This window comes from Phasianus colchicus, chromosome 13 (assembly GCF_987193195.1).
Source record: "Phasianus colchicus chromosome 13, bPhaCol1.hap1.1, whole genome shotgun sequence".
NCBI lineage: Eukaryota > Metazoa > Chordata > Aves > Galliformes > Phasianidae > Phasianus > Phasianus colchicus.
This window is the reverse complement of record NC_143448.1, coordinates 18,940,016-18,967,356: the sequence shown is the minus strand read 5'-3', so window position 1 is coordinate 18,967,356 and position 27,341 is coordinate 18,940,016. Positions and strand designations below refer to the sequence as shown.

Sequence of the window (27,341 nt, the reverse complement as noted above, 5' to 3'; positions counted from 1 at the left end):
ACATCACAGCATTTTAATGACTTGTGCGAGCTCCAAAGCCAATCCCCAGAGCTTTCAGCCTGCCTCCAACTCCACCAACAGGGCTTGGAGGGGAAGGCAGAGGTGAGTGCCCCAAGGACCCGCTGCAGCTGTCCTGCATTCCTCCACACCACCCCATCTGATGCCTCCTGCTTGTTGATGTGAGCCCGACACAAACGTGGCTGTGCCTGCCGTGCCCCCAGGAAGGGTACAGGAATGGGGCAGCCCTGGGCACTGATCCTGCCCTGCCTGTACCTGTACTGCTGCTCTTCCTGCAAACCAAATCTTGAATGGGCTCCAAGTTTCCCGTCACATCAACTCGCGTTTTGGCAGAGGCTCAACCCGCATCTTATCTAGAGCAGCGCTCCTTGGCAGCAGGCACCTCCCTGTTGTGTCACTTAATGATGTTATGGCTGGCTTGCAAACAGTAAAACAGAAAGGCCGTGACGTTATCTTAATAGGATTCTGCTTGCTGAACTCCGAATGTCACCAGCGCTGCTCCCCGGTGCAGCACAGAGAATGCAAACCACCTCACTGAAAGCAGTTTGAGAACAGCATGCATTAAAACTCAGGGTTTGAGGCTTCTATCTGCTGCACCCAACCCCTGCTAGAGCCACACGCAGGTAATGCAGATGCAGCAGCAGCACGGCTACCTGCATTTTTGCCTTTTCCCATCAGATCTCAGAGGTACCACGTGCTGACATGCTGCAAGCAGCTGCTTAGAGCACACAACTGCTGATGGCAATTCTCCAAACGCTGGATCCGAATGCAGCTTTCAACAGCTTTTGTGTATTGGAGCAACTTGAACAGCAGCCCTGGTGTGCCCTGCAAGGCTGCTGCCCGGCAGCACTCTGCTGCACGACGCACTCAGCGAGTCGAGGCACGCCAGATAAGATTCCATTTTCCACGCATGAAAATAAGAGGTTGTAATAAAGCCTCGGAAGGAATCAATGTGGGCGATTATACAATGAGTATTTTCCCTGCTTCCAGGTTACCTCTCTCCATGCAGGCAGTGCAGGCGGTTTGTAAATCGCTGGGAATCCCCGCTTGGCACGCAGCCCTGCGATTTGTTCAAAGTGGCCATTTGTTTTCTTGTGGTCTCCGAGATGTGCCATCCCCCTGTCCTTCGGGAGCAGCAGGAGAGGAGTTTCTAATGGACTTTAATGGAATTAGCAGCTTTGATGGGGGCAGGCTTACAGCGGCGTGCCGTTCGCTGGGATGCAGGGAGGCACTGCAAACGCCTGAGCAGGAATATTCAGAAGACAAAGAGTGGAAGCTGAAAGGCAAGGTTTGAGAGGAGAGGGAATGGCATTTTGTTAGACCAGCAGAGCTGGAAGGGAGGCAGAGGAGCTGTTAGGAAAAGCAGCAGTTCACTCTGGAAGCGGCAGAGCAATGCCACAGCCATGGTCAGTGGGAAACATTTGACTCCTGGCAGCCCCTTCCTTTCCATAAAAAGAATTGTCTGGACCTCTTTTTGGGGGAGCACCGCAGGCCCAGAGGCTGCAAATCAGAGCATCCTCTCTTAGGAGGGAGCCTACAAAGGGATGTCACACGCCTGTGAAGCAGAAGAGCAGCACTGCCCAGATGGAGAGGTGGGACAGGGCAGTGCCCTTCGTGCCCTGCAGCTCTTGCACCATTCTCCTTTCCCCTTTTTCCTTTTGCCTCTTCCTTCCCCAGAGCTGCATGGACTAGCACCAGTGCTGCTGCAACAAGGAAAAGCAAAATCCTTGACATCTGCAGAGAAGAAGAATTGCTTCTGCACCTCTGCCACAGCCGGTGCTGCGCATCTCAGCTTGGAAACGCTTGGCACTTCTCCCCACCTTGTAAATAAGTGATCACTGTAATAAAAAATAATTAAGCAACCCAGCCTTTTAAGTGACTAATAGAAGACAGTAATTGATACGTGTGAGGTTTATGGAAGTGATGGATCCCTGTTAGCAGTTCTCAGAGTTGTAACTTTAAAAAAAAACAAAAACAAAAAAGCAACCATACTAAGCATGGAACACCAAGTAACTTACAGGTCCCTGATCCCTGGCACCAGATTCCCATGCAGCCCAATTTCCCATGCACATTCATAATTAAAAGGTCCCTGCTAAGCTGCATGCTTGTGCAAAGGCATTATCCTTCCCGTAGCTCCGTGCCCTGCAGCACCCTGCAGAAGGCAAGCAGGAGGCAATGCAGACAACAAGCAATTTTCCTCCTGCTGGAAAGAGGCACATTTCTGCTCCTCGGAGACACAGTACAGAGAAAGGAAAAATAAAACAATCCCCAAACACCCAAACCCCAGGCCCAGACCGTAATCTACAAGGCCACACTTCACATCTGCTTTTGTAATGTTACCTCGTATAAAAAAGGCTGGGAATAACACAATCAATTTACTTTTCATTTTGGAAGGTTGTAGATGTAAAAGCAGGGCAGCTGCACAGCTGGAAGGCTGGTTCTTATTTTCACAGAGCCCAACCCTACACTTAACAGCAAATGCTGCTCCACCAAAACCAAAAGTGCTTGTAGATATTTTTAGGCAGCACTGATTTTTAGAAGTTCCCAGGCTGATTAACTCCAGCTGATCCCAGAAGAACCATATAAAGAACCCACATTTGGGAATGGCCAGTCTCCCCTGCAGCCCATCCACGGACCCAAACTTCTTGATCTGTATCAACTGGTTTAAGCAGCAGTGTCACACGCTTTCAGGAATGCCAGCAGCCCTCTGCTGCTCTTGTTTGGAAGCCTCAGAGATAACAAATGAGGCGAGATGTCAGCACATCTCCCCACTCCCCCAGCTCTGTGCATTGCAGGAGGACCCCCAGTATGCACTGGTAGCACTCAGGGGCAGGCAGAGCGCAGGCAAGGATTCAATTAGCATCCCACCTTCGGTTCATTTGCCATAAGCCTCACTTAAAAGTCGAGGTCAGAGGGGCTGTGTTGTGCTCTGAGTGCAGATGCTGCCCAGGGCCTCTAATTGCTTCCTGGTGTGAGCCCACCCAAGGCAGCGCTGCCTCCTCTCCTTGGCTGTGAGCTCCCTGGGGCAGGTGCTGCTCCTCTGCCTCCTGGCTCTGTGCCTCAGCATCTCCTCCTTGGGAAGAACCTTCAAGATGTGCTGCAGCCTCCAGCACCCAGAGGAGGAACAGAATCATAGGATGATTTGAGTTGGAAGGGACCTCTGACGGCCAACTGGTCCAACTCCCCTGCGGTGAGCAGGGACACCTGCAGCTCCTTCGGTGTGCTGCACAGAGAGGGGATGAAATCTACATCAGCCATCATGGGAACAGAAAGGAAGCCATCTCTTGGAGAACCAAAGCCTGGTCAAGAGGACCACGGATGGCTGTCCCAAAGCAGGGAGAAGTCCAGGGTGAAGCCCTTCCCCTGCGAAGGATGGGAGATGAAAAGGGAAAGGTGGGGGAGGAAAGCCTAAACTGATAATAAAGAGATTAATAGATAGCTTGAGGGTGCTGTGACAAAGGTCAGCCCAAAGGAAGCACTCATAGAAAGAGGTTGTTCTTGACAGATGGACTCAATGTGAATGTGCAAGGAAAGGCAAGCTCCTGGGAGCTGCCTCTGTGATAAGAACACCTTTCAGCTGGGGAACACTGGGATGTGATGCTAATGTAATCTCTGCCTCCACCTTTACACCTAGGAAAGAGAAAAATACAGCTATGGCCACAAACCAAACAGCAGACAGAAAGAATAAAGGTGTATAAATACCAACGAGAACGCAGTTAGTGACTGTGCTGACTGAGAAACAGCTGAAAAGCCCACTAAGATCATCCAACCCAGCTATCAGCCCATCCCCACCGTGCCCACCAACCAGCCAAAGGAAGACCTTTCCTGCCAGCCCTCTTTGGGCAGGTCCCAGCAGAGCAGGAGCGAGGTGCAGCACACCCAGTGCCCTCTGCCTGCAGCACGCAGGGCAAGGAGCTGGCAGCCCCACGGTGCAGCACGCTGCTGGCAGATGGCAGAGCCACAGGGGGCACAGGCAGGCGGGCAGGAGGGGCTGGTGGCTGCAGGGAGGGACGGCCGCCTCCGAGTTGCTTCTCGTCCAGGACGACAGCTTGCATATGGATAAACAACGAGATAATTACAACCTTGAAGGGAGGGGAGAAAAGCCCATGGCTGCAGCAGCATCCTCCTGCTGCCAGCTCCTGCAGCCCACCACCCTGCACACTCTCTCCACAGCCTCATCGCAGAGCAAATTGCTGGCCATAAAAAAGCCCTGGCTAGAGTGCTGCGTTAGGTACAGCTGTGAAACCGTTTATCTATTGATAGACCCCCATTGTCAGGGAGCGGGGTTTGGCTTTCGTGCGAGCGAGCAATTTGGGAAAGCAAAAAAAAAAAGAAAAAGAAAAAAAAAAAAGCAAGCAAGCAAGCAAGCCAACAAAAATGACAACCCAAAAACCTCACAACCAACAAACAAACAAACAGAGAGAGAGAGAGAGAGAGAGACAATACCCAGCAGCTCCTGGGGCTTGCAGGCCGCTGCCAGCTGGGAAGCTGAGCGTATGAAATATGCATTGCACCGAACAAAGCAAACCAAACTGCTCGGTGCTGGAAAGCTGTAACCCTTTCCTGCACGCATGGGAAGCAGGAGGTGCTCAGACTGAGCTGGGCTGCCAAAACGTCACAGAGAAAAGGATGGAAAGACCTGGGGGTGTGGGGGTAAGGAGGAGCCTTGCTGCATGCAGGCACTCTGTGATTCCATGTGCTGAGCTGTGTGGTCGGGCGACTTGGTGGGCAGGTTGGAGGTTTGGGAACTGCTTCTTGCATGGGTTGGGATGACCTGGAGCAGCCCATGTCCACTTACACCATTTCTGGTTCTCTGGGAAGCGTTGAGGACAGCATCTGTCCAGGGTCCCAATCCACACCACTGTGCTCAGGAGAAGCTGCAGCAACAATTAGCAAGGAGGATGCATGGGAACCACCTGGAACACCTGGGTGAGCTGGGAGCCAGAAAGCACAGGGCTCATAGAGCTGCAAGGGGAGCTTGTGCATGAAAGGAATCCAATCAAGGGACAGGGGGGAAATGAAGAGAGGAACTAAGAGATCCAGCAAACTTTCAGCTAAGTACATTATTGATCTTCAGGGCGTGCCAGAAACCAGCTCTGCAAATTGCATCAGTCCCCTGCTGCAGGCTCAGAGTTACTGGATGGCGACGCAGAAATGCTCCCACCACACATACCCCCTTATTTCAGCAGTGCTATGGGACTGGGACTGGCCCAGATGTCACCAAGTGTCCCCAAGCAGCTGTCTCCAGGATGCACAAATGCATCCAAAAGGTGAAAATGCAACAGCAAACAGAACCCCCCAATAGCGAGAGGGGGAAAGGTGGTGTTGGCAGGGAGCTAGTGGCTGGGGAACGGCCTGTTGTCTTCTGTTGTCAGGATGGAGCAGGAGGGGAAGGCAGTGACCTTGCGAGGCTCTCTGCAGCTCAGCAAATCATCTCCATGGCCAACGTGGGCAGAAAGGGAGGGCATTGGTGAGTGGCAGCCCAGCCGAGGTGTGAACGCCTCGCAGATGGCCCTGACAACTTGGTCACCTCTCAGGAACAGAGGGATGCAGTGCAGAGAAGTGGGGAGCTGAGCTCTGTGCAGGGTGCTTAGGTCCTGCAGCACAGCTACTCAGTGCTGGTGCTTTCGTTATTATCAGTGCAGCAGTGCAGATGTGCACCACACTGTGTGTGTGTATGGAGAGAGGTCCCTGCCCTGACAGCCATATAACCAAAGCAGACGGCAGGCGTTTATTGCTGCCAGGAGGTGTTTATTTCCTACAGGGGAACCAGCAAGCCACGATGTGACATTTGGTAATTTTTCACAGCGTCAACACCAAACTGTGCAGAAATGCCCAGAGAAGTGATGGGGCCATGGATGCTTATTGCACCCGGGAGAGCTGTGCCATGTCCTGCTGTCACCTTCCTCCCTCCCTCCCTCGGGATCCCTCAGCCTTGACACTCCCACACCACAGCTTCCATAACCTTTAACTACAGAGCTTGAAGTCTCAAAGCCCTCCTGTGAGGGAGGCAAGGAAATATTTACCGATCCCTTCCCACAAGCCAGAGGGCACAGGCAAAGAAAATGGGATGTGGGGCTGTTCAGTGGCACAGGCAGGAGGGAGCAGGTGCCCAGGACACCGAACAAGGACAGCCCCAGTGCCACGGAGCTCATTTCTGTGCTGAAACCCAGCCAGATGGCTCTTGGGCTGCTGAGTGCTCAGACGGTGTCCTCGTGTTAAATAAATGCCACTGCTGCACTCCCTCTGCTATGAATTATTAACCAGGCAGGCATGCAGCGTGTGCCAGCAGCAGCAGCTCGGGGCAGGAAGGGCATCAGGTGGGGCTGTGTGAGTGTGACCGCAGGTGTGAGCACTGACACCAGCCCGTCACTCGCAGGCAGTGTGCCAGCAGCAGAGCTGTGCTGTGCCACCAGCCCACCTGCAGCCACAACTGCTGACACCACTGCCCACAGCCCTCGTGCCACAGCCCACACCTCCCAGCCCACACAGGGGGTTGCTGTCCCTCAGATGATGTGTGGGAGGACCACACACATGGGGTCCACAATGCACCGTGGGCATACTGAGCCATAAAATGAATGCAAGAGAGAATCAAACGGCACGGCTATGTTCCTGGGAATAACAGTGCGACCCCAGCCCTGATCCCTGGGGCTTCAAAGGGCTCTGAGAGTGTATGAAGCAGCAGAAACACAGCTGAGTGCTACCTGTGTGCCGTGTTCATCTCCCTGAGTGTGGATGGTGTAGGAACGGCCACCACCTTTCACCTTCTCGGAGGCAATGCGCACCTCCACCCCGGGCAGTGGGGTCCCAACAGAACCTAGGAAGGAAAGGGAACAGGACTGAAACAGTGGGCAGCAAGAAGCCAAGGATACAGCAGAGCAGCTGCTTTTCTCTTCTCTCAGTGGCATCTGCAGACTGTGCTGGTGCTGAAGAAGCTCCTTGCAGGGGGTTACCCTTCAGGAAGGCTTTGATCACGTCGTGTGTCTGCATGCAAATGTCACTGTGCCATATTCCATTCGCTGAGCAGGCAGTGCTGGAAATGCCTGGGAAAACAAATGTGTCTGCAGCCCTGAGCAGTCTCCCTTGGACGGCCTTTGAAGGCACTGGGACAGCATCGTGGCACAGTAATGAAGCTGTTCTGCACCATGAAACCTACATGAAGATGTGAAAAGAAAGAGCACAATGATTGCTACAGCGGCTCACTGCTTCTCTATAGCTTGAACCTGACAGAGAAGGCAAAGGCTTACCAGTGTCAGCATTGCAAGAGATTATCTCAGTTTTATGAGACATCAATACGCTGTACACAAAGCATCAGAGGAGAAAAGCAGAGATCAAAACCACAACATACTTCCCCAGGTTTCAGTTTTCAAAGCCAGGGAATGTGGCACAGTGTCACCAACAACAGCAATTAAGCTCCTTGACGGTCCTGCTGCCAAGAGCCCCCACACCTGCAGCACCCCCATCCCATGGTTTAATGCACAACCCTTGCAGTAAGCAAAAGGCACAGAGGAAAGGCAGCTTTGCTCCTGTGACTTCAGACTGCTGGGGGGCTCCAGGCACAGCAGCAAGCAGGGCACTGGGGCATCTGCTGGCTCAGCAGGTTCCCTGCATCTCAGTGGCACATGACAGCTCTCAGCACAAGATGAGGATCATGGCACTCATCCCCTTGAGCAGGGAGCTGCCAGCATGCAAACCTGCATCGGGCACAGAGCAACCTGTGGCTTGGGAAGGCTGGCAGGTTGCACTGGTAAGTCTGCTCTTTATTTTGAGCTGATTGATTTTTCCACCTGGAGAGCATCCAGTGGTGGTGGTGGTGGTGCTTTCCAATTGGGAAGTCCTTACAGTTGGGGTGTGCAGGACCAGGAGCCTTCCCCATTATCTGGATTTCAGGGGTTTGAATTCAAGGTGCAATTTCCCTGTCCCATTCTCATTCCAAGCCCTGGAGGTCTGGTACCTGTGACACCATGATTTGGTGCCTGCTACATTGGTCAGTTGCCATGGAAATCAATATGTCATGGTAGCCCAGATTTATGGCATCCCTGCAGGATCAGCTAAGAGCAGATGGGCTACGAGGGAGTGAGATTTTATTGCAGCAAAACTACCCTAACAATTAACAAATCTGGCAAGAAATAAACAGAAAGCTACATGGCAGGTCCGTGACATGTGTCTGTTCAGCTTGAGACTGCCTTTGGCATTTAGATCAGCTACTGCAGGCAGCCAGGTCCTTCTCCTGCCACAGGGTTGCTCTGACACAGCCAAACTCACTGCCAGAAGCTCAGGACAGGGACCTGCAGCAGAGCAGGAGGGAGAGGTGTGCTCTGTTCTTCTCACCAGGAGCTGAGGTGCCACTGAGCTGCCAGGGAGAGGTATTTATATATTTTCAGCAGAGTTTTGTACCTGCCACGAGACTCCAAGAGTACTCAAAGCAAGCTATAAATCACGGAAAACAAGCCAAATGTTTGCACATCAAGCTTGCCAAGGCCACCTTCTAGAATTCTATGGGAACGTTTTCTCCCATGTGAAAAACATCTCGTGCTGATAGCCCCAAACCTGGCTGAAAGACATGGCAAGAGACAGCAGGCAGACACTGCGAGTAAATGAAGTCTCACAGAGCTCAGGGAAGGGAGCAGCAGGCAGCCCAGTGAGCTGCCACAGACTCCCACAGGTTTGCCAGCCCTGGAAGCCTTTGCATTAAGATCAGATCAGTGCCTTCCTGGAAGATGCTCCTTTGCTGTATGCGAGCTGCCAGCCTCAATGCAGGACACAACAGACTGACCCATGGGCAGCAGCACTGAATGACAGTGGTCACTTCTGGTCTCAGTCTTTGAGAATGAAATATCAAACACCAACACAATTCCTCCAAACAAATACAGAGACAACCATTTGGCTAAAGCAGAACCAACACGTAAAATCAGACCCACGTGGGGAGCTGTATCCTTATGTTCAGCCTGGAAGTTTTTTGGCATTTCGAAAGAATGATAAACATGCAAATGGATATCTGTAAAGGCTGAAAACGCTCCCAGCATTGATCAGAGCTACAGGGGGCTGTCAGCACTGACACAATTTGTGCACAGGCTATGACTAGAGCTCCTCAGGCCTGGGTGATGTGTTAAACACACATCATGACGTGTTAAGACACATGCCATGTATGTACCATGATGTGTTAAGACACTCACCATGCCAAGTCCAGAGCTCAGTGGTTGGCTGTGTGGGTTGCAAAGGCACAGCAAGAGAATCCCAGAATGGTTTGCATTGAAAGTGACCTCTAAAAACCACCTTGCTCCACTACCTGCAATGAACAGGGACACCCACAGCTCCATCAGTGCTCAGAGCCCCTCCAGCCTGAGCCTGGGTTCTGCAGGGAGAGGATATGAGACCCAAATCAGGTGTCATCAGAAGGGAGTCAAAACTCAGCACTGCCCACTTCTCAGAAGTGGAACCAGGAGACTCCCTGCTCTTTCCCCTTCCTGTGCCCTTCCAGCTCTTCCCAGCCTGCACACTCCAGGATGCTTAGCAAAGCTGGCAGCACGTTCACACTGTCAGGCTGCAGTCAAGAAGGACTGACACCATTATTCTTCCTCACAGGCTCTCCTCTGTTTAAAAAAGTTGTCAGCTCTTCCCAGATAAATTTAATTGGCCCTGCGGTCTGTGTCCTCCGGTATCTGGGGACCTTGATGCTGTTATGTGCAGTGCTGTCCTGGGAGAATTGAAACAGGCCAACGATAAGGCACTCAGCGATCTCACTGTCAACAATACACCGAGTCCCTGCTGTAGGAGCTATTAGCTGCCTCTGATCTAAACCTCCAATTAAAGTGGTGATTAGGCCCAGTGAGGCATTCTCCATCCATGAATTATTCATCTCCCTTCACAGTAACAGCACCAGGGGGATTAGAATGAGAGCTGGTGAAAACAGAGGCATTTTAAGCAGGGTTTTAACCATATACAAGCAAACATTTATCTTTCAAATCTTTCATCTTTTCTTCTTCAGGAAATGAGAACTCCCCCCCCCTCCCCTGGCCTTCTGGATCTGCGCCCTATGGGGCAGTGCCACAGCACCAAGGACACCTGTTGGACATGGAGGGCTCTGCCTCTCCCCAACCCCACCAGGGGGTGGAGGAGGGCAGGACAATCCCAGCACCTCTCCTCAGAGGCAGAATGAAGGTCGTGAAGCAGCAGAGCAGGATGTGTGCTGCTTCTGCTCTGAGAGAAAACCACTGGCAGCCGTGAGGGTCCTTGGGTTTACCTAACCAAGGGAATCTGCATCTGAAGGCTGGGATGGATCACCTTTGGATGGATGCTTGCAGCACAGACACATTCCCTCTTTGGAGCTTTCCAGTGGCAAGGAATGTTACTGAGAGAAATTTCTGAAGTCACAAAGCCATAGAAGTCATAGAATGGCTTGGCTTGGAAGGGTCCTTAAAGCTCGTTCAGTTCCAACCCCTGCAGTGGGTTGCCAACCCCTAACTCAGGCACTAAAGTCATCCCAGTCAACCTCAATATCTGCTTCTTCAGCTCTGGCCATGCCCAGCAAGCTCTTGCATTGTATTTAACACACTGATGCCTGCTGAGGCCCTATCTCCAGCATCTCCTTATGAGTATGCTGCAACCACAGGGCTCCTCCAGCACAGCCCTTGCTGCCTGGCCATGCTTGCTGCACTCTTTTGTGCTAAAATAAAGCTGTGGCCAGCAAGTGGGTCTGCTGTCAGCTGCTGCCTGCCTAGCATCTGTCCCCAGAACACTGTTTTGCAGGAAGCTCACTGCTCCTCCTGCCTCAGCCACTGCTGCATTTCTCAGCTGACTCATTCATGGTGGATACTCTGCTGTACCTGGTGACCTTACATCCCAGCCTCTAATGGGGTACTATATCAAAAGCTTTTCACAGCTCCAGTAAATTATGCCTCAGCTGCACCCATCTGCTTCCCAACTGACACTTCCTGAAATAAATTAATCAAGCCTATTCAGTCATAGCCTTCTGTCTGTAAGGTTCCTGGCTGATCCACACCTTTGTGAGATTCTTCTCTCCCCTTTCGTGGGGCTGCAGTGAGCCCCAGCTCAGTGGCTGTGTGACAGACACTTAGCCTTTATCCCAGCTCCTCTGCTTGCAGCTGTATGAGATTATTTGTCCCCATGTCCCCTACAGACCTGGTAATGCCAGAGGCTACACACTGCCTCTGCTCAAGAGCACGTGGACACATCTCTGGAATTAAAACTGCCTTTCCTGGTGTCCATTTCTGCCTTATCCACACAGCCTTTTTGTCTCCAGGGAGATTGAGAGCCTCCACTCATTTCCCCTACTAAAGATGAAATAAAAAGCAAATATAACAAGGCTGTTGTGACATCCAAACGACCTCAAACCACCATCCTACACCTTAGGGCTCACACAGAGCTCAAGCTCATGCAGGTGGGAATTGAGTTTCCCTTCTCCAGCATACAAGTAAGCACTGGCCAGACTGGGGGATTCACAACTACACTGCAGAAGTTAACTGCACTTTGTATTTTGCGCTGCCCCCAAGCTGTTTTCAGTTTCAGGAGCCAATGCTGGGGGAAGCTGTGGCTTCTCCTCACCCTGTGCAATCCCTTCAAGAGCACCAGCTGCTACAACCAGCAGGACTGGGGTGTGAGGGGAAGCCACAGGGCACAGGACAGTCCCACCTGGGCAACAACGGTCCCCAGGAGAGCAGAGACCAAAATGATGCATATGGTGCCATGCATGTGCAGACAGCATGTGGGGAGGAGAAGGTGGCATAGTGGTGGGCTGGGTTGCTTGTCAGACAGATGGCCACGTTTATAACCAAAGGGAGGGTGGGGGCATTTTATATTTTTAATGTTTCAGATCAATTTATTTCTAGGTTACATAAAACTACAGATATTGAGAGGAGTCACAAAGTGTAGCTAAGAGAAGTGAGGGAAGACAAGGAGAGAACAGAGCCAGAGCGTACGACGAGGTGTGACAATTTCTAATTCCTGAAGAGTCAAGAAACTTGCACTAAAATAAGAGTGAACAGACACCCTATTTTAAATGTTCAGTACTGACTGGTGGGACATGAGCTGCTCCGTGGAGAGCCCTGTGTCAACATCCTATGCAAATACAACTTCACAAAGCAGAAGCTGAAGATGCCATCCCATCACAGTGTTTGAATTCATCAAGACTTTGGAAATCATCAAGCAGAGTACATTAAGTGTGTACTCTGCCTCCAGGAGAGACCTGGCCTGGCTGTGTTGGTGTGTATCACTGCAAGCTCTGCACACACACTTGTGGCTTGTCCTATCTTCCCAATGCCAGTTCCTCTACCAGCATCATTGCTCACAACACAGTCTGCTCCCCAGTTATGACAAATGGTGATTAGATGTGTGTTCTCTATGGTGAGAATAAACAAGAATGCTTGATAGCAAAACATCTGTGATTGGTGTCACCTTCTCGAGACTCCTACCTGGGACACGGACTCCATGCAGAGGGTTGGAAAGTGCCATCCCAATCTCTGTCATCCCATACCTCTCCAGCAACGTGTGCCCAGTGATGGCCTTCCACTTCTTCAGGACGGGCACAGGCAGTGCTGCAGAGCCTGACACCATCAACCTGCACATGGAACACCATATAAGAAAGCATCTAAGAAGTTTTCATTCCAACAAAATGTTATGTAAAGCCTGCATGTACGTAACATCCTACAAAACCCAAAAGCCTTCAGCCAGTATCAAAGATATTCCTCATGCAGAAGAGCTTCTCTGTCTAATAGGAGGGTTTAAGTTAAGACAGGATGGCCTCCTAAAAAAGATTCTGCAGCACAAGCAGCAGCATCTGTAGGGATCTGTGGGCTGCAGGATGAAGTTCTTAGTCTTGTATCATGTAGGGTGACACGTATAATAAGCATGCAGACCCGTTCTGGCTTTACCACGCAAGAGTAGCTCATAATTAAATAATGTCACCCCTGCTCTTGTCAGAGAGATCGTACAGCCCTACAACCTGCCTGGTAGTGAGGAGGTGAAGTCCAAAAGAAAACTTGATGCAACAGCCACAGCAGCCCCTGCCTGGTGCAGAGCTGGGGGCAGCAGGACGTGCACTGCCCACCTACCTGATGTTCTCCTGGCAAAAGGCACGCACAAAGTCCTGCACTTGGGGCTGAGAGAAATGCTCGTCGTAGTATTCTATCAGCTTGGCATAGATAGTGGGCACTGCCATGAAGACGCTGACACGGGGAGCCTGGGAGCTCAAGAACTTCTTCCAAACCTAGGAAAGAGGCAACATATATACATACATATATACCCAAATATAAAGAGTAGAGGGAAGCGATGGTCAGCACTGTCAGTGCCAACTTCCCAGCTTTTTTTCAGCAAGGGATCACCCATCACTTTCACGCTCAATGATCACAAGATGGAAATGGCACTTCTTGATATCATCGTGTTACAGCCAAGCACTTGCTGATGGAGAAAGCCCAGAGCAGAAGCAGTGAATTCTGTGAACATACAGAACTCTTCAAAGGCTACACAAAGCTTCCAGCTTTCCAGAGAGGAAAGACAGAGTCACACACAAGGAACACAGCAAGCAGGTAGGAGCCCAGGGACCCAAAGCTTTGAGGACCCATCAATTGAACCAAAGTCCAGGAGCTGGCTCTGCTGGAGAGGAATGAGTGACCCCAGACATTGCACTGGCTGAGCAGCTCCACGTGGGAGCAGTTAGCAACAAACAGAGATAAATATTGAAATTAGAGCCATTTCTTCCACACGTTGTCACTCTTCCCCCTAGGTGAGCTCTCCCCAAGACAGGAACGATACAAAGCCATCAATAAATAAATGGCTCTGGCCCGCTCAGCTCCAGCGACGGCCGCCTCTCTCCTTTCTCCCTGCCCTGTTGTTGACAAATGTATTTCCTAACAGCTCCTGACACTGCTCGCCTCCCCTGCCTCCCTCCCAGCACACGCTCAGCTGCACACAGGCGCGTGCGGCGGTGAAAAAAAGCATGAATTGATTGGAGGTGAACAAGTGATTCTCCTTCATGCTGTCACCCCGGGTGCTGCTGTGTGTGCTGCCCCTTTCCCCTCCGTCCTGCTCGCTCGGGCTCCATTTCATTACTTTCTACTTCACTGCACCAGCACCACCTCTCCCTGCCGGCTCTCACTTGGCTGCTTCAGAACAATCAGCCCCTAAAAAACCCCGTCGGCACCACGTTGTTCTTAATGCAGCCCTACACATCCAACAGAGGCAGTGTCCCACCCGAGGGATGCACATATTGGGAAGCCACCAGCCATGGGGTTGGGACCTAAGGACACCCCCAGAGCCAGGGGAGCTGGGGCACAATTACTGTGAGCCCCTCTGGGCATTGAGAGGAGCAGAAAAGGAATGCAGTGTGTCTGCAGTGACCGACAACACAGCCGTGCCCTGACACTGCAGGCACCCCTGCCAGCACGAAGCCCTAAATGAAAGCAGAATAGGCAAAATTGCATTGAGGAGGATCTACTATACGTCTCCCAGCCTCTCTCCCCAAAGGTCTTTTTCTCTTCAGCCTCACAGCATTTTTCCCATTTGAGGCAGCAGTACAGAGAGAGAGAGATCTCCAAAGCCAGGGATCTGCTCCTCTCTCCCTGGTGCTCCATAGAGCCATTGCCTTGGGCAGGGGAACAGGTGACAGCAAGCAGGCACCGGGCCTGTGCCAAAGAACTGATGGGAGACAGACGTTTGGAGCTGCTCGATCCTCGCCGTGTGATTTGCCTGCAGAAGCCCAGAGCAGCTGTGGGGAGCGCGGGCAGACTTCCAGTCTGACTGGCTGTGCAGCAGATTTATTTTCACATGCATTTGGATTAAAAAAAAACAACAACAACAAAGCAAACAAACACACAACGACATCGTTCCAAAATACAGCTCTCTGCTGCACCCCAGGATCCCCTGTCCTCGCACATCTGCTCAGCTCCTGCCCCAGATAAAACCCTTTGTGCCACCATCCTGGCAATGGGAGCAGCTCTGTGTCAGCCCGACTCGCCCCAGCAGCAGCCCCTTCCTGAAGATAAGCAGCTGCCTTTGGATGCGTGCCACCAGCCGCTGCTGGGCCGATCTGCTGACAGCCAAACATCCCCACCTGTTCTGCTGCTGCTCAGCCAAATCTGGATCCCCACCATGTGTTGTAGCAGCGCTAAGCACCGAGCTGCGGCACAAGGCTGGCAGCCCCCAGCTCTCTGCAGACCCACAGGCGTCCAGAGGGCTTGTTGCTGCCCAGCCAGCTGAAACAGCTATTGCTGCTTTATAACTAGAACTTCATGGTTTAAGAGAAGGATCTGGGAAAGCCTCATTACCTGGGACTAATCGATCAAGACGGGGACTTGGATGGCCTCCAGCTAGGGGCCAGCTTTGCCCTTCCCACACACAGCATCCACTGACACCGTCAGGTTTAGAGCAGTGAGATCCATCTCTCCCTCTCTGTTACCCAACCTGTCACTGTCACCACATCAATCACCTGCAGACTGTTTTCTTTTATTTTGCTCACCTGAGACCTCTGTCACAAATACATCCCCTGCTCTGCCTGCCTGCAGGGAGCTCAGAGATGCCACCACCCACCAGCCTGGCTCTGGGGATGCTCAGTGGGGCACAGCCCTCTGGCTGTAACACTGAGCCTTTACATCATCACTATAGTGCAAAGCACAAGGAAGTACCAGTCTTCAGATGGAATACGTTCATGAGATGGTGTGGAGTGGACCTGAACTCCCTTTAAGATGAACAAGGGCTTGAATCAAACAGTTTCTAGCTGCAAGAAAACAAGAATGGGTACAGCTTCCCATCAGCAATGATGGCAGCAAAAGCCCAGGGCAGGCACACAGCACTGCTGGCTTACAGGACAGGCTGCCTGAGCCAGCAAAGCAGAAGACCTTCTGTTCCCAAGAGCCCTCTGACATTCCTGATTTTCTTCCCCTCCCACTGCACAAAAGCGTATCTGGGCAATTCCATGGGCTGGCCGGTGGGATTTTGCCAGCAGGAAATGAGAGGGAAAAAAAAGAGAGAGAGAGAGAGAGAGGAAAAAATGACACCAGCGGGTCTAAAACAATCCCAGTGAGGCAAAGCTGCAAGATTTTCCCACGTATTTCTTACAGCATGCAGATGGCACGGTGGTGAATGAGGCAGGAGGAACACACAAGCTGCTCCCATAGACTGTCCTTCCCTGCAGCAGCCTCCCCAGCCTGCATCCAGAACTGCTAACGTCACCTGAAGGAAGGGATGCAGCACAGAGAAGAAAAGGCAGCAATTTTTCCTTCCTTAACAGAGCCTTTGCCCTCAGAGGGAAGCGTGTGATGGTATAAAGCAGACAGAAACCAGCAGATCTATCTGGGCACCTTCTAATGCAGAGGAAAGGAGAAGGTGGCAGTGGCGATTTGCATGCTAAGTCCAGGCAGCCTTTGCTTGATGCAAAAGAAGCCAGAAGAGACGTGGGCAAAAATGCCTAAAAGCTGAAAGGAAAGCAAAAATCAGCATGGATTTTCCCATTAAACCCAAACAGATAATAGACGACCCGTACCGCTACCTCTATTGACAGACACAACAGCTCCTCTCTCCTTTATAAAATTATGGTATCATTTTCAGTGGTTATCGAATTTATTTATTTTTTTTCAAACCTTTTCAGCAGCAACAATACCTCTAATGCAAGGTTAAATCATCCTTTTACTTCTCCTTTTGATCCAGGAGCTGGCTTTGTGTTGGGCATCGATCTCTGCATGCAGGTAGCGCTGCCCGCCGATCTGTGTGAGAGCAACAGTGGCTGCAGCCAAACAGAGCTGCTGCTGGGGAGCAGCATGCACAAAGGGAAACAGTCCTCTCTTCAAAGGGAAACCAGGCCCTTGGTGGCTTCGCCTCGTGTGTGTTGCAACCCCAAACTGTTTGTGCTCCACGCGACTCTGGTTTTAATCATTTATTCATCAGTGCAGTTTGATGGCCCCTCTGTATTCCAGGCTGAAGCTTTTAAACCCTTCCTGTGCTGCAGGCATACTGAAAGGAGCAAGTGCCTTCCCTGGGACCCAGGAATATAAGTAAATATGACAGGCTCCGGTTCCATCTCTTCTTTCTCCCCACACACATGAAAAGACATTACTCCCGAGCAGATGCTGAGGACAGACGGCAGAGCTGGGGAGACAGGAAGAAAAACACTAACTTTTGAAAGCCAGGTCTGTGAGAAGTGATCAAACACAACCCATTCAGCAGCGACCTGCTCCTCCCTCCACCGCCTCCTCTTTGAGTCTGGAGCAGAATGAAAAGAGGAGTGCCTTGCTCCAGCTGAAACAGTATGGGGCAGGCAATCCCAGCACACCGTCCTTCTGGTGCTTGGTTATTGCAGATCAGAACCCTGTGTGCTTGCATTCGCTTTGATTATAAAAATAATCCCTAAACCACCAAGGCTGGTGTCTGCAAAAGTGACAGATCATGGGGAGAGGCTCAGGACCATGGTGCATGCTTTTCCTCCCTGCAGGCAACAGTGCTCCTGTGCCATGGGACCTCACAATGCAACTAAACAGAGGCACAAGGCAGCAGCACCCAGCCCTCACCTCGCTGTAAAACAGGACATGGCTTTTTAGAAGGTACAAACCTTTGAGACACAGAGTCAGCCGCAGTGACTCTGGCACCAAAACAACTTTAGGGTGACAAATCTGCATCTCAACATGCTTACCAACAAAAAGTGCCTGCAGGGCAGAGACACAGCTGTCACTCTGCAGGCAGTGCAGCTCAGGACCTGTAGAGCCAAAGGGGCAGCACGGACCACAGTGAGTTCAGATTCCTAAAACTTTCCTCCATCCCCTCTGCTGAAGAGCTACCAGGATCTGACCTTGTGTTGAATGCAACCAGCTGACAGCCTTTCTCAACTGAACATTCATCCCTTAAGCATTTGCCCTCTCCTGTCCAGGCAGGAGCAGCAAGTGCCCCAAGGCAAGACAAGCAGTTCTCACTGTCCAAACTCAGAATGAACCCACACTGGCCAAAAACCAGTGGGCTCAGGGTGCCCCTACTTTGTAAGTGTGGGTTCAGAAGTCACTGGGAAATGCTGGCTGCCTGCATGCAGCTGGAGAAACATGCAGCCTGGAAGCAAGCTCTGCCAGGAGGACCACAAAGGGATCCTTTGGCTGCAGCTCGCTCTGACTTCAAAGCACATTCTGCCCTCCCCGTTCTCACGCTCAGCTGAAAACAAAAATAACATCAGAGCTGCCCTCGCCCCACACAGCTGCTGGGAGGAATGAGCTCTCAGATGCCATTCTGCCCACTGTGCATGCCCACAGCAGCACGGAGATGTCACTGTGCTCAGAGCTGTCCCTTCCGAGCAGTGAAGCACTCTTGCAGTGCTGGGTGCTGCTCCCGTGGCCCCCAGGGCAGGCAGCAGCTGGGGGGGCTCCCAGCATCACACTGCAGCCCATGCAATGGGGACTTGCACAGCGTGGATGAACTGACTGTGCTGCTGGAAAGTAAGGGTCCATTTATAAACCCTTTATTAATAAATGATTAATAGATGCAGCCATATTTTTTAATAACTTACAATAAAAAGATGCTGCAAAAAGCTTAAGCGAGACAGCCTTAACAGATGGTGCTATAAAGTGAATTATAACATGTACAGTAGCTGGTGCAAAGTAATGGATGTCCTCATTTAATAAAAAGAATCTGATTTTATGCAGCAACTTTCACGCTTGAGGCAGCTCAATACACTTTAATGAGCCCCTGTGGCCTCAGCAATAGCTCGCACGCAGCCCTGGGCATCAGATGCTGTTTTGGTGAGAGAGTGGATGTTGGTCAGGACACAGAGGTTATTTTACAGTTTGATTTTTAACCTTTCCTTGGACAGTTCCCAAAAACCAGACGGAAGGGGCTGAAAGATGTAGGGAGTGACAAGTCCTGGCCTGGGGCTCAGAGCGCCTTCTAAACAAGGGGAAAAAATAAAGAGCACTGTTACCACCGCTGGAACCAGACTGGCATCAGTATCCGACTATAAGGCACACCACAAATTATGTAATTTAATAAAGGCTGTAATAATAAAGTATTTATTTTGTATAATGAAGTGTTAGTGATTAGAAACCAAACACACATCGGGTATGCTGTTGCGGTTTCTCTTGAACCCATGCCAGTATCACTCAAGGCTAAATATGCCTGCAGCAGGTTGAGAGTAAGTTCCCAGCCTTGTTTTGATCAGGCTGTCAAGTGTTTTAGCTGCCATCCGGGTTTCTTTATATCACACTATAATTGGCTGCTTTCTCAAGGTGCAACCAAGAGAAAAAGCGCACAGCAAAACTCGGGCTCCTTTTGCAAAATCCTCCACTGAAACTCTGAAAGCTGATTTCAGTAGCAAAGGGTATTTTGTAAACAGCTGGTGAAAATAGACTGGAACTGAAAGGCAGCTTGCATTAAACTCCACAAGAAAGCCTTATTTACCCTCATGTGCTTTCTTTGTAGTGTCGATCAAACCACTTTCAGCTCCCAGGGGAGGCCCTCGGAAAAATAAAGGGAATAAAAAGAATAGAAAAGCAAATGATGTCCTTCAGAGCCCAAGTGCACCTGAGAGCCCCCGGAACTTCACTCACCACGCCGACCTCTGCCCAAGTCCAACCTCCAGGGTCAGTGTGATGGCCCTGGTGCTGTCCTCACTCGCCCTCACTGCCGGCTCCAGCAGAGGGCTTTGATCAGAGGCAGCAGGCAGGCACCCTGCTGCAGGCACCCGGACCCATCCTTCAATGTCAGCTCATTGATTTGCAGATGTCGGGAAGAGAGCACAGAAAAACACAAGGGTATAAGGGACGATCAATCACCAGTGGCACAGGATGTGGAGAAACGCGCCCTCCAGAGGGCTTGGCTTTGCTTCCAGGCTATCGGCACGCTCCTCTGCTCCACACCAGCTGCCTCCTAGCAATGCCTGGACAATGCTCTGAGCCCTGGGTCTGATGGGCATGCATCCCTGCTGCACCCCAAGCTGTGAGCACAGAGCCCTGGCTTTGGTGGGACGCACATCCCTGCTGCACCCCAAGCTGTGTGCACAGAATGCTCCTTGGGGTGACACCATTAAGATGGCAGCAGGTAAATTAGGCAGCGACTATCAAGAAGATATCACCAGCTCCAGCTGCCAGGGGACCTCACTGCCTACCTCTACAACAGCATCCTTCTGGAGATGTGAATGCAGAGCTGCCCCTCTGTGATTCTGGGGCTGTTCCCCTTGGAAGAACCGGTGCTCAGCCACCAGTGGGGTTTTCAGGTGCCAGGGCCATCTTGAAACAAGAAGGGAAGTGCACATTTTCTGTGGTTGCCTCTCTGAGAAGCAGAAATAAGCAGCTAAGAATCACATGGTCATCAGCTCACTCAGATCAGAGTCCAAACTCAGCTCCACTATAGAGTCACAGCATCAAGGGGTGTGTTCTGGGTGCACCCTGTGCATTTGCTCTTTGTCCTTTCAGCATGACAAAGCTGCCTGGCACATGAATAAACACAGACACATAAAATAGCCTGTTCAGCCACAAAGCACAGGCTTGACAGCTCTCATCACTTGTTCCAAGGAGCTGCCCACTGACAAAGCAGGTCCCCTTTCTGCTATGAGGTGGCACCAGGGCCTGAAATTGCTCACTTAATAGTGACACTGCTCATCTCAGAGCAAACCAGAACTCTCACAGCACCACCAATATCAGGGGATGTAGATGAACAGTGCCAGCTCCCAGGAGCCAGTAACTGTAGAAGCTGTTCTACTTCACTGCTGGTTGCTGCTTTTCATCTTCTTGGTAAGTCAGCTACCTGCCACCACGGGCAAGGAACAAAATACAAGCAGAGCACTCAGACTGGTGCCTCCTGTCTTGGCCAGCAAACAGTACTAAATGCAGCAGAAGCACACTTATAAATAAGGTTTCCCTCCTGTCACCTTTCCTGCATAACTGCAAGCAGCTCTCAGTTTGCAAACTCTCACTTACATTGCTACGTCTAAACTGACAGATCTGTTTACACTTGTACCTCTACAGCTCAAGAGCAGTGTTTCTATGCAAGTGACATGTATTAGTATTTCTCTTACCCAGGCTGTAAGAAACTCTGAAGTCTGTGTTCTGTCATGTAATGTAACACAAAACATCGAGGACATGGAAAATGCAAGCTACTAAAAATGAAATATCTAACCAACAGTACAGCTTCAGGCAGATCACTGCCAACGTGCAAGGGAAAAATCCAATATTTCCACCTTTCTCCTTGTACCAGAAAATTAACAGCCCTTGTTCTGGATGTGGATGATCTTAATGGGTACCGAGAATAGCTCACCCCCAACATGAGACCCTCAACACACCAAGGAGGAGCAGCACAGCGTTGTGTTTATGTCTGTCACACTCAAACAAGTTGTAACCTCCAGCAGAGCACACCTACCCCAACCCGAGCATCCAACAGAAAGGGTTTTTATCAGTTTGTGAACCGTAGGCAACCAGCAGCCAAAGAGGTTGGAATTGTTTAAGAACTTCTTTGCAGAGTTGCTCTAATTACAGCACATGGGGTCTTGCTGCTGAATTTCAAAGACAACACACAATCCCTCCAGGCTTACCATCTGCGCGCTGAATTCGGGCAGCATGATGCATGTCGCTCCCACCCAGAGAGGACAGAGCAGCTTATTGATCACCCCGTGGACATGATGCAAAGGCAGCACGTGCAGAATAACATCTTCTTTCTTCCACTCCCATTTTTCAACCAGCCCTGTGGTCTATGGAAAAAGACATGTAATCTCATGTCAGGGCAGGAGGAAAGCTTCACCCAGCACGAGGTACCCAACCCACCCAGCATCTCCCTGCACAGCTGGTGCCAGAAATCCCACTACTCCCAGAACAACACTTGGACACAAAAATCCCTTCTTTAGGGCCAGCAGGAGCAGAATTACCACCGTAAAGCATTCACGGGGAACCTCTTCTGCACTTTTTCAACATATGTGTTCACATAGATCACAGACATTCCTTGCTACTGAGAATTAAGTCAGCAGTGACTTTAAGTAGGACCCATAAAATCATAAGCCTGCTGCAGAAATATTACATAAAACCTGAAACATTCCAGAACTCAGTTGACACAGTTTGGACATTGATGACATTGCTCTTCTCACATGTGTAAGGGATAACTAGTGGGAGCAGGAAATTGGTGCCCCATGAAGAGAATAGACAGAATATATATCAAACTTCTAATTATCCTTTCACAACAGGGTATTTAAAAGTGTTAGACCTCAGGCTTCTGTTTGGAACAAAGTTCTTCAGAGCCCAACGTTAGCAACTGGAGAGCTTATTTCCAGCTCTCTAAAAATAAAAATCAGTGGAATTTGGTCATGCCATTCGCAACCCCCTCCCACAGGGCAGGGAGCTTTCTGTGAGACAGGACCAAAGACAGTCAGTGCTTCGGCTGCCTCCCAAATGATCAGCATATTTGTAAGGGAACAGATTCTTTGCCCGATATAGCCAAGCCCTGGCTCTATCCATCAAGGCTCTCTTACTGCACCCGCCACTGCAGTATCTGTGCATCCAGAAAGGCGTGAGCTCGACGACGTGTCCATAAGGCACCGTGTATTCCCTGCTCTTTTTCCCTAATGGCATGAGTCTATCGGTTGCAGGCAGTGATAACAAACTGGTGAGGTAGTCAGCAGGCTCATTCAAACTTTTAATTCCTTTTGGCTCAGAGAGCTAATGGATTTTTTGCCTTGGGGATATATAGCTAAATAATGCACAGACTTCACACAGCACTGTGCAGTGCTGGGCTAAGTTATATTCCAATTATGGGCAAAGATACCTTGCTAGTCACAGTGAAGAAAAGAAAATTGCAAAGAAAGCAGTCCTTTTACAACAGGTCTCACATCTGCTGCTTTCCAAGAAAGGAGGCAGAAGCCATGCCCCTGGCTGCAACCACAGCACGAGGTTCAGAGCCTCAAACACTGAGTCCTGTGCTCAGCTCAGAAGCGCTGGGGACTTTCAGCACACAGCCCCATAGCTCTGTGCAGAAATCAGGTGTGTTATGCCAAATCACCTGGGAAGGACAAGACCTCTAACTCAGCATGAGCATTGCACAGAAAGCAGCACTCACCACCGCCTGCACATTCTCGTGGGTGCTGAGGACACCCTTTGGTCTGCCCGTTGTCCCACTCGTGTAGATTATCATGGCTCCCCTGTCCTTCCAGGAAGCACTGGATGCCAAGGGCACGTCTTCCACTGCTGTATGATCTGCAGATCCATTGCTACGAAACCTGAGTGGCAGCACTGGGACTCCCAGCTTCTCAGCACTGGGGGATATTTTCCCCACATATTCATCTGTTGCAATGACGAGGGCGCTCTGTGAATCCTCAATCACGTACTCCAGTTGCTGCACAGGGTGCTTCTTGTAAAGGGGAACTGCTATGCCTCCACTCATCCAGGAAGCCCACTGGGCAACCACATACGAGGCATCATTGGGGCACAAAAACGAGATCCTCTCCTCCTTCAAGTCCCTGCTGGAGCACTGCAGGACTCTACAGATCTCCTGGGACAAGCGGAGGCTCTGGCAGAAAAGCTCCTTGTATGTGTGCTCACCATTTTGGTCAACAACGGCGACTTTATCACCGAAAGTCAAAGCCCTCATGAAGACAGGGCTGACGTGGTGGCTGCTGGCTGTCCATGTGGTTTGCACACCTCTGCGGGGAGAGTCAGCCTTCTTCTGCCCACGCAGCACCCAGTGGTGCAAGTCACAGAGGAGGCATCGTGCAGGCCAGCTCACGCGGGGGGAGAGCAGGGAGAGCAGCATCCTGCCAGCAGAGCTTCTTTTGGAGTGATTCTGCAGAAAGCAATTATAGGAACAGATAAGTATGAGCAGCCATTACCCAGGGGTTTATTCCCACAAAGGAAAAGTGGCAGCTTTCATTTGAATAATACCCACTGTATTATTAATGTTTATGGTTCAGACTGCTATATCCCCAGCGTGCGAGGCCCTGATCAGATAGAACAGGACTCAGAGACCCTTCCCTGAGCAACCTAACAATCTAACTTAAACTACAAAATAGTTTTCATCAATCCGTAATATTAGGACATGGAGCAATGGCTACCTGCATTGCCATTCTAACTCAGTTGACCAACACCTTAAGAAGTTAAATAATTACAGTGGTAACTCACTCTCAATTTGCACTTTTCTTCACACTTGCCCCGCTCTGTGCTCAGAGTTTGACACCGAGACACAAACACCAAGCCCCCTAAGCCCCTGCCCAGCAGAGATTTGCTTCCTACAAGCAATCTCACACCAAAGCACAGGCAAGCATTCAGCCCCCGTGACCTGACGGCCCATCCATCACAAGCATTGCTTTGGCTCTAAAGCTTCCTTACACGACAGACCAGTCAGGAGGTTAACAACCACCGGGCAGCCACAGGCAGCAGAGCCTTCGCCACGCAGCTGCTTTCCCAGCAAGCAACAGCTGCTGGTTTGTTCTAGTGCTGCTGAAAGCGCCAAGCTCAGCTGTGCCACTGGTGCAGAGCTCGACCCAGGCACTCAGCCTGGCTTCCTCGCTGTGACAAGGTTTTTCAACAGAGAAAAGCTCCAGAAGGGAGCTGGAAGGAGCACCAGCACCACTGAAAGCTTACCATTCATTAGATGTTTTGATTATAGGAAGATCACAGGCTGGCAGAAATGTTTTGTCACCTTTCAAAGAGAAAAGGCTGTGCGGTAACTCTGGCCAGCACTTGGATCATCTCACAGGAGCATTTGGGAGAGTGAATGCACTGCAAACCTGCAAGAACATAATGGCGAGATGGATGCCTCAGCCACAGGAACACCTTGCAAGGGAGTCCACTGGTGTGCCAGAGACAAGAGGAAGATGTGACAGACTGAGAGGGCTGAGGAGCCACCTCAAATCCAAAAATTCCCTCTGCACAGAGCCTGGAGCTGCAGGTGGAAGCTCAGGCGATAGTACACGATATCTCCTTGATGCTGGCAACTGTGATTTTTATAACATCATGATAAGCCACTCCACCAACAGCTCCCAGCTCAGCTTCCCACCATGGGGAGGAGCTGGAACAAAATGGATGCAGGGAGCTGGCAGCGACTCAGGGAAGAGCTGAGCTCAGGCGAAGCTCAGATACTTCAGTGACAGCAACAAGTGTTGTGTGCAGAGCTTGGAACTAGTTGATCATTAAGGTCCCTTTCAACTTAAGCCATTCTATGATTCTCAGTGTTTGCTTTTGCAGAGAGGTGGCTGCAAGCCCTGCAGACTCTCTCATCCGCATTCAGAGCATTTCTCCCAGCGGAAGCTGCTTTACACGCATTTTCTTTTGCATATCAACCTCAATTTCTGCTTCTGCAAAAGAAACTTGTGATTTTCTGCGGAAACATGGGGGCAAAGCTCTAAACCCAAAGGGTGTCACCCATGTGCACTCGTGACTTGTACCATAAGGATGGAAAAAAAACAAAGCAGGTCATGACAAAACTAGCATGATATCTTTCCATTTCTCTGTACAGACTAAAATATAGAGAACACAATTAAATAGCCTCCACCCAGTCTGTGCCCAGCACCGGTGTGCTGGCGAGATGTTAATGCCCCAGGCATTAAGAGGGGCATTAATGGGAAGTGACCGTCTGCCAGCATCACACCGTGCTGCAGTCCAGCGCTGCTAAGTGCACTTGGCATGCTTGCTTCTCCTCGCAAGGCTCTGGAGCAGGTGTTAGATGCTGCTTCAGAACAGCAGCTTCCAAAAATCACATTATCCCTGTTCCAGCACAGCGCCAGTCCGGATTTAATGGAACAATAAACAGCAGCACCTTCAGCTGGCCCTGCGCACTTATGGGCTTCACACACTGTGTGTGTGTGTGCAGTGACAGACACTTGGGACAGTGTGAGCAGGGGCACACCGGAGCCGTTCGCTTTACTTTGCTCAGAGATAATCAGCAACACAAGTGCTCATCTATCTTCCTGGGCAGAGGATGGTGGTCCTCTACTCCGTGCTGGTAAGACCTCACCTGGAGCACTGCATCCAGATGCGGAGTCCTCAGCACAGGATACATGTTGGCCTGTGGGAGTGTGGACACAAGGCCACCAAAATGATCCAAGGGATGGAACACCTCCCCTGCAAGGACAGGCTGAGGGAGTTGGGGCTGTTCAGCCTGGAGAAGAGAAGGCTCCAGGCAGATCTGAGAGCAGCCTTTCCTTATCTAGTGGTGGCTATAAGAAGGAAGGGGACTGACACTTCAGCAGGCTCTGTTGTGACAGGACAAGGGCAAATAGTTTCATGCTAAAAAAGGAGAAATTTAGACTGGATATAAGGAAGAAGGGTTATTTATTTTTTACCATACAGGCAGTGAGACAGTAGCACATGTTGTCCAGAAAGGTGGTGGATGCCCCTCTCAGTGTCAGACCAGAGGGGCTCTGAGCACTGCTGGAGCTGTGTGTGTCCCTGTTCATTGCAGGGAGAGGAAACCAGGTGGTTTTTAGAGGTCCCTTCCAAATACAAACCACTCTGTGATGTCCTATGAGTGCTCGCTGCCTTGGAAGAGATGGTCCAGGCCCAGCCCTGCAGGGCTGGAGCAGAAAAGGACAGCAGGGTGGAGAGCTCCTATCAACTCCTGGCACTGCAGAACCACCACGGGTCGTGGTAAGGACAGAAATGCACAGCCCGTGTGCCCTGAAGGAGGAAAGGCCCGGTGGTCCGAGGAGGCCCAACCCCGGTGCAGAGGTTCTCCTCCCTCTGCTCACTCTGGCAAGCGAGGAACAGCCGCAAAACCCCTTTCCCTGCGATATTCCAACCACAAACCCACACCGCAGGGCAGCAGGGCACGCCCAGGGCCGGGCCCACACCGCAGGAGGCTGAGCGCGGGAACCACCAGCAGGCCGTGCGCCGCCAGAAGAGCGAGACGTTAATTACTCCGCAATTAAAGCCTCCTTTTAACGCAGCCCCGACCCCCCGCCTCCCAGCCGGCCGGCCGCAGCGCAGCGCCGAGCCCCGCAGCCCCCAGGGCCTCACCTGGCGGCGCCGGCAGTGCGCAGGGGGCGCTCCGTTCCGAGCGAGTTCCGGCGGGAACACAGCGCCCCGGAACGAACGTTCCGCTGCCAAAACGTTCCGCCTCCTCCCTCCGCCCCGCGGCCTTTTGTGGGGGGTTGGCCGCACGTGCGCGCGCGCGCGCGCGCGCACACACACACACACACACACACACACACACGCGCGCGCGCGCAGAAGGCCGGGCGGGGGGCTCTCAGCGTGGCCGTGATGTCGCAGTGCCGCACCGTGCTGACCCGTGGTGGCATGGCAGGTTGGGGACGGCGCAGGGCTCGCAGTGGGCGCCGTGCTGCGGGGCTGCAGGGCCGGGATGGAGGCGCGGGGCTCCACGGGGCGCGGCACAGACCCACGGCCTCCTGCTCCCCGTCACGGTGG

The 27,341-nt window shown here is 51.4% G+C and overlaps 1 protein-coding gene across 6 annotated transcripts in view; it reads right to left on the bottom strand.

Moving 5' to 3' along the window:
* ACSF3 (acyl-CoA synthetase family member 3) overlaps positions 1–27,058 on the bottom strand; it is a 41,081-nt gene extending 14,023 nt beyond the window's left edge. For 3 of the 6 annotated variants that reach the window (XR_016470709.1, XR_016470710.1, XM_090149486.1), the window contains exons 1-6: positions 24,561–24,664; positions 23,041–23,763; positions 21,530–21,685; positions 13,089–13,243; positions 12,450–12,595; positions 6,723–6,835 (exon numbers count right to left, since the gene is read on the bottom strand). Coding sequence is in view for 3 of the 6 variants with exons in the window: in XM_090149486.1 (XP_090005612.1) it covers positions 6,723–6,835; positions 12,450–12,595; positions 13,089–13,243; positions 21,530–21,685; positions 23,041–23,763; positions 24,561–24,563 (1,296 nt within the window). In the remaining 3 variants the exon portion in view is untranslated. Of the gene's footprint in view, positions 1–6,722; positions 6,836–12,449; positions 12,596–13,088; positions 13,244–21,529; positions 21,686–23,040; positions 23,764–24,560; positions 24,665–26,933 lie in introns of those variants that run through there. The other 3 variants (XR_016470708.1, XM_090149485.1, XM_031615492.2) reach the window with 2 other exon arrangements.
* Positions 27,059–27,341: the final 283 nt, after the last annotated feature.